The sequence below is a fragment of the Ictalurus punctatus genome, chromosome 9 (genome assembly GCF_001660625.3).
Source record: "Ictalurus punctatus breed USDA103 chromosome 9, Coco_2.0, whole genome shotgun sequence".
Lineage (NCBI taxonomy): Eukaryota > Metazoa > Chordata > Actinopteri > Siluriformes > Ictaluridae > Ictalurus > Ictalurus punctatus.
The window spans coordinates 23,871,035-23,882,500 of NC_030424.2; the positions used below are offsets into that span (position 1 = coordinate 23,871,035).

The 11,466-nt window shown below is 38.0% G+C and overlaps 1 protein-coding gene across 2 annotated transcripts in view; it reads right to left on the reverse strand.

The window, feature by feature from the left end:
* Nucleotides 1-1,816: 1,816 nt before the first annotated feature.
* slc4a1ap (solute carrier family 4 member 1 adaptor protein) overlaps nt 1,817-11,466 on the reverse strand; it is a 13,323-nt gene continuing 3,673 nt past the window's right edge. For both annotated transcript variants that reach the window (XM_017476678.2, XM_017476677.2), the window contains exons 3-13: nt 11,229-11,357; nt 11,087-11,147; nt 10,422-10,561; nt 9,458-9,618; nt 9,230-9,299; nt 8,465-8,654; nt 7,808-7,913; nt 7,397-7,661; nt 6,057-6,109; nt 4,417-4,486; nt 1,817-3,142 (exon numbers count right to left, since the gene is read on the reverse strand). In XM_017476678.2, the coding sequence (XP_017332167.1) occupies nt 3,093-3,142; nt 4,417-4,486; nt 6,057-6,109; nt 7,397-7,661; nt 7,808-7,913; nt 8,465-8,654; nt 9,230-9,299; nt 9,458-9,618; nt 10,422-10,561; nt 11,087-11,147; nt 11,229-11,357 (1,295 nt within the window). In that variant the 3' untranslated portion in view covers nt 1,817-3,092. The remainder of the gene's footprint in view (nt 3,143-4,416; nt 4,487-6,056; nt 6,110-7,396; nt 7,662-7,807; nt 7,914-8,464; nt 8,655-9,229; nt 9,300-9,457; nt 9,619-10,421; nt 10,562-11,086; nt 11,148-11,228; nt 11,358-11,466) is intronic.

An 11,466-nucleotide genomic window follows, 5' to 3' on the forward strand; every position in this document is an offset into this window, starting at 1 on the left:
GCTAGACGAGCCATCTTTCTCTGTTTCAAGCGAGACTTGTTTAAAATCAGTGGACTATTTTAGTGACGGGTTCCTAACACCATTCACTCCCAGCATGTCCTTCACTTATCACTACAGTTCCAATTACTGTAATTATAGCTCATTAAGTGCATTCCAACCACTAAGAGACATTTTCATTATGTGTGAGATGAGGAGGAACAGCATCACAGCAATGGGAATATACTTCATATATATTTTCCTCATATGAATTCATAGGGGTGCCAATAATGGTTGCACATCTATATTTAACAAAGATTTTTGCAGTTGTTTGATATCCATGAGAGCAGAGTATTTTTGTGAATTTTTTAAGCAAAACATCAAAAGGTTAAACAACTAAGACAATTCTTCACAGCCTTCTTTGCTCATATTTAACAAGGGGGCCAATATTAGTGGAGGGCACTGTATGACAACGTGCAAACATGTATTGCACTTTAATCAAGGAGAGTTGTTTTCAATGTAGTTTGCTTACAGATTCCTCTTTTTGGATAATGGTAGTGTCTATAAGAATGCTTACTGACTCCAAAACCATGAAGGATCACAGTCACAGTGATTTTCAAGATGCCACAGTAAATTGGGCTGATGAACCAGGTTGAAGCAACTTGACACCTGATGGTATTTTAAGCCACGTTCTAAACAGTTGGCTGCCTCTTTCAGAAATTTTCCTCCCACAGTTATATTATAAAGATGCCACTTTCTCAGGCTCTAAGCCTACTGTGTCGCAGTGCTCAAGTCGGTTTTCCCACTGAACATGCCATGTGGAGGTGTGGAAAGCCAATCAGATTGCAACCTTCAAAATCCTGAGGCTTATAGCCAGAAAAGTGTACAAAAGATAATCAGAAGCTCGGTGGTCTGTGGGTGGAGCAAAGAAGGCTGAGAATACTGAATCACTGGGAACAACCAGTAATCATGTTTGACCCTTATAGATTGTTGCTACGCCACATATTTATTTATTTATTTATTTGTTTTTTACATCTGACATTTGCAACTTTTTACCCCATAATTGTGAGTTAATATTATACAATTGTGACTTTTTAATATGCTTTTCATATGGTTTTTCTGTGAATTAATTATTGGAAATGGTAGCAATGTTGCAAATTATGTTGTTTCATTAACAAGTAATTGGGAGATATAAAGTTGCAATTGTGTAATATTGCTTTGCTATTGTAAGATATAAAAGTAGCAAGAAAAAAGTATTGTAAGATAGAAAAGTGACAATTGTGCAATAATAACTCGCAAGTCAGAGATAAATCTGGGTAATATTTTCTCATACATGGTGGAAACAAGCTTCCATGGACCTCATATATAGTTTTGAATGATGTAACAAAACCATGAGGAAAAGAGAAATTATTGAAAAATAAGAGCAGTCTTTAATTTAAAAAGGAAACTGAGTAATGAGTCATTGGAAAATGTCCTGCCCAGAAAAGAAAACCCTTTTTTGAAATAAAGCCAGAATTTGGCATTAAATTGCTGAATTATTTTTTCATAATTGGAATAATGGACTAGAGTATTGAAAGTTAAAATAATTAAATTGTATTGAATTGCATTGAATTCATAAAATATGAATAAAATCTGACCATCAGGTGACCTAACAGTCCCTTTTCAGTGATTGACAGGATAAAGGGTGTGAAAGACCTGTATTTGGGTGTTTCCCCAAATGGATGCTGCATGTAGATTAGGGTGTATAGCAAAAATTAGCTGCTAGATATAATTTAAAAAAAGTAAAAATTACGCTAACAATAAATAAATAAATAATAAATATTAAAAAAAAAACACGGTATACATGGAACAATTTATTTTACAAAAAGAACAGTAATAAAAATACATATTGTCCTTTACGTCCAGGACTACAGAACAATGAAATAAAGGGCTTAAAAAGAGAATAGAAAGAAAGAAAAAAGTATTACTGAAGTGTTGTGAAGTCTGTGGGAGGGCCTAATCTTTCCTTGGAAAAAACAACACACATTCTTGCCAACACGCCTCCTTAACACTGAGTCATGCCTCATTAATATCAAATAGAGGGAACACATACACATAGCACACTACCCCACGCCCCCAGTCATGTACGTCAAACTTACACACATAGTCCTGTCAGAGCAAGCATCCAGATGGCTGGTGAATACACTCGCCCTCTCTCGGCTAAGGTAACACCAGTCGAACACAGATCCAGCCTGAACACTTGCTGTTCCTGGCTTAATAACCTCACCCAGTAAGGCCTAATATCTCACCCAGGACGGCTAGTGTTATACCTAAAGTAACCAGTATGGTGGATTGAGTCAGCACTGGACCTCTATAACCATGTTAAACTGAGTGAGGAGTAGGAGATATGTGTAGGGTTAAAGTACCTACAGAAACACACTAAGCACATCTTTTAAATGAAACTTCATCTGAAACAGATGAAATATATTTATATGGAAATATTTGTGATAGGTTTAGTGATTCTGGGGGTAATTAATTTGACAAGTTGACTGATGTTTGCCACGCTGATGTCACAGGAGGAAATCGGTAGTGCGTATACAAAGGTGTTCAATGATCTCTGGCACCACCAGTGACATTGTGGACAATGTAGGAAGCCATTACTTAAAGTGAAAAATGGACCAATGAGTTGATAAAAGAAGTTTAAACAAAATAATTTAACTCGGATGCTAATGAAGGTCACGTTAATTATAAAGCTGTGGGATTAATTATAAATCCTAGCTGTGGGAGAACATATCAGGATTCAAAATGCAGAAGATCCAAGTGTTTACCTGACCACAGTCACTGACAGCTCCATTAAATCTTTGATTTAATATCTGACTTAGAAAATCCTTGCAGTGTTTACAATTCTCCATCCTTCTCCCTGACCCATTTGCACAGTGCACTAAGAACACACACAATGCAAGTGCGAACACAGATGGTAAGCCAAAGAATGCATGAAAATGCCCAAGTGCTCAAGTCTCCATAACCATCCGTAACCCATAAACCAACCCACTAATTGAGGGAATTGTGTATTTTGTCAGCTGGACCTGCCCTTAACACCCTTCACACTGACACCAATAAAAACTTCGGTCATACTCTCAGTAGCCATATTTGTCGTTAAGATGAGTCCGACCATCTCCAGACTGACCTGTTCGAAGAAAGCAGAGAAATGCATTTCACACAACACAGAAGTATTCACAGACATTGTCTCACATTAATGCCTCAATTGCAGGCAAATAAAAAATGCTCAATGGAAAGTTCTTAAAGCATAACAGTCAATAGACCTCATTTATCAAACTTTTAGTAAAGTTATGTCCTGTTTTTGTAGGCCAAATCAAACCAAAAATTCCTCACAGATTAACAAAATCTTCACAGATTTTCTTCATACTGACATGTTGAATAAATACCAATCAAAACATATTCAAGGCATAGCTGATTTGCATTTAGTGACACCCACAATACTCCTTAAAAGGCAAAGCTCACAGTGAGCTGAAAGAGCAAAATTACACCAAAACAGCATAAGACTGCCTCCTAGGCACAGAGTCTGAAACGACTGTGACATAATTTAAATAAATAGCCTATTTAAATTTGACGACATAATCAATCCGTACATAAAATTCGCAGTAACTCACGCCAATTATACATAAATGCGTATCCATATACGTACATTTACACAGACTCAGGAGCGTTCACAGGAATTTTTTTTGTCCTGAACTCAATGGATTTTTATAAATACCACATTTCTTATGTAAATATTCCTGCGAACAATTTACAAAAATATTCGTTCATATCCAGATTGATAAGAGAGTCCCAATGTTCCTGATCTCATTTCCCGAGCAGTCTTTCTGCCTAAAAAAAATAAATAAATAAAAAACTAACATCAAACGTTAATGCTTATCTTACTGTGAGCTCATATGGCGCATACAACAGTGCAGTGGAGGCTATAATTTTCTGTATTAGGACAGCATTCATGTCAACAAGATCAAGGCCCAAACTTTCATACCAAGTAAAAAGGTTCAGGCGGACTTCAGAAACAAGACTTTAATCTTATCATAACGCAATAGCTTTGTTGTAAGTGGTTTGACCAAAAAATGCATTGTGATTACTTGATTTCCCATAATTACTAATTGCTGTGGGTTGCAGCTGTGTTATACATTCACTTCCCTCTTTTTACTCTCTTCCAGACAGACTTTGGTTCAGGTACTTACCCATTCTGAAAGAATATGTGTTAAATCAGCATGTTAAGAACTTGGCTGATCAAAGAACAGAAAACCCTAACCACTGCACTGAGTATGAATATTGCACTTGCTGAATGAAAACTGGAGCGTCAGCATAAATAAAAGAAATGGTCCTGGCTAGAATGAATGGATGCATTTGTTTTCCTGATTAGCAAAACCTTTAAGCAGGTGGCTGCTACAGTACCTGCTGGAGGCACCCACACACAGTAATCAGGGTCATCCTCTGGGTACTGTTTGGACACAGTGCTTGGAGGCTGGAGGAATACACACATATCATTATATGCACATATTATACACTGTTGTACAGTTGGCTCTAGAATTACTGGCACTTTTGGTAAAGCAAAGTAAAAAATGATATATTTTTAGATAAAGTAAAATCTATTTTTATATCTTTTTAACGAAACCACAAAAATGTGTCACAATTATTGGCACCCCTGCATACTTTCTATGACCTCCCGACCTACATATAGTAACAGAGTCTTCTGCAATAATCTAAATCTCAGAGGACTCCTTAAAGCAGACTCTCTCCAGACCCTTCAGGGTTCTCTCTTGTGCATTCTCCTCTTCAGCTCATCCCAGATTTTCAGTGGGGTTGAGGTCAGAGAACTGTCATGGACATGTCAAAAGCTCAATTCTGTGGATCATTTTTGTGTGGATTTAGATGCATGTTTTGGATCACCGTCCTGCTAGAAAATCTAACCTCATCATTAAATCCTCTGCTACTTCATGGAGGGAATGATGTTATGTATCCCGACAAGGTTCTCAGGACCTTTGGAGGAAACACAGCCCCATAACAACATCACAGATCCTCCATCATAAGTATACCTGACAGTCAGGATTAGTGAGTGTTTGTTGTCTCATCTGACCATAGAACCCAGCTCCAGTATCATTTAGTAAACTCCAGGTGCTTACATACATGGTTATATGAAAGAAAAAGCTTCTTTACAAATAGTTGGCATTAAGGTGGTGTATAATTGTAGTTGTGGAGACTTAGTGACCACAAAATGTTGCACTCTTCCTCGTCTGTGATCCCTGGAGAAATTATTGCTTCACTCTCTAACCATCCTCCTTATTGTGCTCTTCCATTCAGGTTCATTACAACTCCGGTTGTTTTAAACATCTTAAATATTAACACGTCATTTCTAGGTGTGTGAATAGTTTTATGGTCATTACCTCATTTATGAAAAAGTCAACACACTTTTGTCTCATTCACTTTGTGTATTCTCTTCCCCATGCTGATGAATAATCAAGGAATTATAGCCTCAGGCACACCTCATATTTATACGCAAGTGAAGCAGGAAGCTGAACACTTCAGAGTTCCTAAACACAGGTGAACTTCAAGTAAAATATAAAATAGGAACATGCTGTTACATTTTATACACAAGAATTTCTAGGGATGCCAATAACTGTCACATTTTTGGTTTTGTTGAAGAAATTTGTGGTTTGCATTGTATGAAATTGTATTTTTTCTTGGAACAAATTAAGAATGAAGTAATCATGAAGAAATATTTTCATAACCTTTTTACTCATCTTTACTAAAGGGGCAAATAAATCTGGAGATGGCTGAAGGCTCATCAGTGAAAATAACACTTCAAATGTACGTCATGAAAATAAAGTGCACTTTGAGATTTTTATTTGTGAGTCATCCTAAAGCAAACATTGCACCAACGCACTCATACACTCACAGCATACACTCATGAGTAGGCACAAGCCTCTGGGGAATCTGTCAATCTGAGTTGTATAAAATACTAAAATGTCTCTTGCCATAAACATAAAGGGGAAAAAAAACCCCAAACAAACAAAGAAACAAAAAACACTACATACCCTACTGGGACCAATCATCTTCCCACTCTTCTTCAGAGGAGGTTGGTCTTTCCCTGGAAAGTTTAAAAAGTTCATGATTTTGTGTTGCTCAAAAATACATTCCCTTTATAACGCAATTTCACCTTGGAGTCATCTTTAGTAGGAACTGATTTAGCTTTCCGTTTACTGTTTGTCTCTCTGAGTCATGGGATTTCTCTTTAAAACACAAAATAAACTCATTTGTCACTATTGCTTGATGTTTTCCAAAGGCTCGAGCAGTCATTAGAAAAAAGCCTAACAGTGCAGACTTGTGGTCAAATTCTGTTACAGCATCTCAAGCACTTTATGCAGCTTTGGGTGGTCAAATAATTGATTTACTAGCCCACCAGGCAGGTAAATGCTCAAATGTTTGCCCAGTCCCATGTTAGGGTACACACTGTCTTGCAACGGCAAAGCGACCGGAGTCCATTAATTTTGAATGAGTGTTGGTGACTTCTGGTGACATGAGCGACAGTGACCATTGGCGAATAGACATGGGCGTGTCCAGTGATGCGACAAAGTTGAGAAAAGCTTAATTTTATGCAAATTTGGAGAAACTTGCTGCAGTGAGTACCAACGGGTGTGAAGACAGTAGGCTAGTTGCACCACACACTGATAAATGTTACTATGGCAACCAGTAGTTGGAACGCTTTCTGGCGACTTCATAGTACAGCGACTGGCAGCAATAAAATCACTGTGTGTGTGTGAACGTACCTTTATACTTGCCCGGATGTCTAATTAACTATGCTAAAAAGTGACAACTAACAAAAATAGGGTACGCTAATGAAATGTATTACCACAGACTTTGGAAAATACTGGAAGCGAGTACTTGAATTCCTGACAGAGGATGACTTTATACAGCCACAAAGTCTTTATACAGACTTTATTCTATTAAAAATAAATAAATAAAAAAACTTTGCTGAAGAGATATCACATTCGAAAAGAAAGAAGGAAAGCCTTTACCATTTCAGCTGTGCGCTGTGGTGCGCTTTGTCGTTCATGATTTTTCATCTAAACTGACTGTGAAACTTCACTTAAAATGGGTTATCTGGAGTCATAGCATATGAAAATGTTTCGGGGGAAAAAAAAAAACTATTTAGAAATTATTTAAATGTAGAAAGTTATTGTGAATGTAAAAATACATTCTGTTGAATACTGGGTCAAGATTTTTAAATTTTGATCTAAAATAAAATAAAATAAAATAAAATAAATGACCAGGTTTGACGAATGGCTGTGTTTCTGGCATGCATTTAGTAATTTTATATTTATGTATTTACTTTTAGATTTATGTATTTATTTATGTGATTTAGTTGCACACTGACCTTTAGGGCTCCGTGAACAGGTTTCTTCTGCGCGTTTGCCAGCACTGGAGACCTCGACGTGTTCCATCTCATCAGCCGGCACTGGCTCCAGATCAACCTCTGAAGCAGCTATGCTCTCCTTCTCCTCAACGTTGCACTCTTTGTCCATTTCAGATGCTTTTTCCCCTTGCTCATCCTCCTCTTCTTCTTCTTCCTCTCCTTCAGGCGGTAGTTCTTTCATGTTGAAGAGCTCAGGAGGCAGGTTGGGCCTTTTTGGAGGCAACTTCTGTTTGTGTGCAGGAGAAGGTTTTCAGTTAAACACTTAGCAAAGCTAATAAGGAGTACTATTTGACTGACAGGATTGAGCATAGCAGATATATTCATAATGATTCGTGATGATAATTAGGAGAGGAGAAACAAGCATGGCCTCACCCCTATTGCCCCTGTCTTCAGTTTAAATTTCCTGCCACCTTTCATAGCACCAAACAATGGCAGGGTTAACTTCTTGGGCTTGTCAGACTCAGATTGATTACCAGGCCTGAGAGAGATGACAGAGGAACACAGTTATGTACATATCTTTCTCTTTTATGCATTCATCTTCAGTAAGAGCTTTATCCTAGTCATGGTTACAGTGGCTCAGGAGTTTATCGCAGGCACGGGGCGGGAATACACCTTGTATAGGACGCCAATGCCATGCACATGTGCACCATAACATTAAATCCACCGGCCTAATATTGTGTAGGTCCCCCTTGTGCCATTAAAACAGCTCTGACCCATCAAGGCATGGATTCCACAAGACCTCTAAAGATGTGTTGTGGTATCTGGCACCAAGATGCTCTGACCCAGTTGTCTAGCCAACGCAATTTAGCCTTGGTCGAAGTTGCTCAGATCCTTACGCTTGCCCATTTTTCCTGCTTCCAACACATCAACTTCGAGAACTTACTGTTCACCTGCTGCCTAATAAATCCCACCCCTTATCAGGAGCCAGCTCACCTGTCAGTGGTTTTTAATGTTATGGCTGATCCATGTACATTCACACATTAATTTCCTCCTTTTTTATTGACAATAAATTCCATATGTAAATCTCACTGGCTCTGCAACGAGGGCAGCTGTGTGGGTCTGGTTAAGTCGATGAGCTTCTGCAATCGCTGCGCTTCCTTCTTCAGCTCAGCCACATGCAGATGCAGCTTCTTCCTCTGCACCACATCCACAGCAGCCTGACTGCGCACACCGCTCATAAACGCATCCAGAGGGTCCTCTGTAGCTGAGCTCGAGCCCCCTAGTGACATATTTAAATACATAAACCATATAAAATTGCATAGGCATGACATACAGTATACAAAGAGGAGTTACATACATATATACGGTATGAGTGAGTGAGTGAGTGAAAAAGAATATCAAAAGAGACAGACAGGGAGAAAGAAAGAATGTGAAATATAAATAATGGATGAAAGTTAGGACAGAAGGTAAGGCAGGAAAAAAAACAACCCAAATAAGCTAGAGGAAGAAAATAAAAGAATGGAGTTTTATATACACACATATATATATGTATGGAGAGAGAGAGAGAGAGAGAGAGAGAGAGAACAAATGAGCCCAAAAGTGAGAAATAAGAAAAGAAAGAAAGAAAGAAAATTCAAAAGAGACAGTCAAGGAGAAAGTAAGGACAGAAGGTAAGGCAGAAAAAAACAACCCAAATAAGCAAAGAAAGAGAGCGAGAGAGAGAGAGAGAGAGAGAGAGAGAGAGAGAGAGAGACAGAACAAATGAGACAAGGAGAGAGAGAAGCAAAAAAGAAAGAAAGACAGCAAGACAGAAAGAAAGAAAGACGGCCATCATACAGTCAATCATCATCTCACCTTTCTCAGAAGAACTGAGCGTGTTCTCAGTTTTAGCTAGCTCTTTCTCCACTTCAGCGAGCTTAGCAACCTTAAAAATAACGAATTTGAAGAAGATGAAATACAAGTATTAGTTACTCACTAGTTACTAACTAACTACAGTAATTGTAATAGTTAAAAACAGAACCTTTCGTGCTATAACCTGAGAGTGCTGCAGTATGAACAGGGAATGTAAAACAGATTATTTACCAGAGAGTCATATGTCTCAGGTCTCTCCTGGATCTTGCCAGCTTTCTTCATGCGTTCTTTCCTCTTCCTCTCAACAGTACCCGTCCGGTCCAGGAAGGAGTCATCGTCGCTGTCGTAATAATCGTCTTCCTCCCAGTTTTTCTTTTTACGCTTGCGGGAGACTGGGGCAAGACACAGCAGCAGCAATCTCATTAATTCATGCACTTTTCCAATATGGCTGTGTGTGTGCGTGTGCGCGCTTAGTGTAACAGTGATGACCAAATACTCTGATACACTTTCTATCTTCCTGACATTATAAGTCATGTAAATTTGTTAGCTTAATGTTTCTGTCATGGTACTCTGAGCATTGTCATGGGGTAGCTAATGGATTTTTTACATCAATAAACCCTTAAAAGTCATTAGACTCTAACAAACCTTATACAGAAGGTCAAATAAAGTGTCTATTGTAAAAAGCGCTATACAAATAAAATTGAATTGAATTGAAAATAAAGTTAAAAATTGCTAATGTAAGTAATCATTTAAGAGCTACAACAGTAATAACAAACTACATTTGTAGACAAAATTGGCTGAGAGTTCGTAGACAATTTATTATTTTTTTTCAAGCTGAGAGGCTTCAGAAAATATGATATCATTTCCAGTAAGGGAACATATTGAGCATCGATGCTCCCTGGTTTTTTCCCTGGTGCATTGTGGGATTTTTTTATGAAGCAAACGTTCCAGTGCAGTGGAAGGATTTTGCAATTGAGACAGCCCTTAAAATGGCTGACTCCCTGATCAGTGCCCTAACTACTGGACTAGGGAGATGATTGAGATGTACCTGATGATCTCTTCTGGGTGACACTAAATAGTGGGCTTATACATCATTACTCTTCTACAATTGTATACTAGAAAGCCAAACAGTACTAAGTGTGTTGTGAGTACATTTCCTGTGATACGCACTGAGTTGATGCTTCTAGCAACTAACCTGCCTCCTGCCTCAGCAGACCTCGAGCCTCCAGCATGCGGCACGCCTCCAAACAGCACTGTACAGCCGCCTCCTTCTTTCTACCTGAGTGTGTGACTTCAGCAACCAGCTGCTTACCCATAGCGTCATCCACCGGCAACCTGCAGAAAAAAAGGAACATCAATTTTACAGTCTTGAAATGAGATACGCAAAAATATTATGTTGTTATCGTTATTTTCCTATAGCAGTATGTGCTTAAGTGTTTTACCCCTCTTATATAATAGCAATTTGCCAAAGCTACCAATTTTCGTTTTTTAAAAGGTAATAGGTTAATTTAATAGGTTCAGATAATGTTTATTGGTACATTTAATGTTTCTTCAGTCTCTTAAATTCAATATAACCAAACCAATGCAGCATGCCATGTTACCGAAAAACCACAGCATCCGCCATAATCCTTGTGTATGTAATTAGAAACAATAAAGTATTACAATGAGCTCCTTAAAATGAACCTGTGATTTATCTTGTTAAAGAAACTCTTAGTTACAGAAAAGCAATCAACACATTCCGACTAATCAGAATCCATAATTCAACAGCTGTGTGTTATCAGTATCAGGGTCAGTACTGTATCAGTATCAGGGTCAGTATTGTATCAGTATCAGTATTGTGTTAGTATTGAATTTTTGTACTTGATTCTGCAGAGCCAGGTGCCATGTCCTTTGTCATCATATTCAAATTCCAGTTCTTCTCCTGAAATCATAAAGAAGGACTGTATTCATATTCAGCCAGAACTGTTTGCTAAACTACAACAAGATTTTAACATAGGTCTACCTTCTCGATCATAGAACCCTTGCAGAGCCTTTTTAGGATCTTTCAGATAGGCTGCTTCCTGGTCCTCTTGAAACTCTGTCGCAAATGGATTCTCCTCATTCTCATCCTCCTCTGGGGCTGAGTCTTCTCCTGTTCATTCAATAATATACAAAAAATAAAAATAAAATCACACACACACACCTATCTATATCTAACTAATATATATATATATATATATATCTAATATTACACACACACA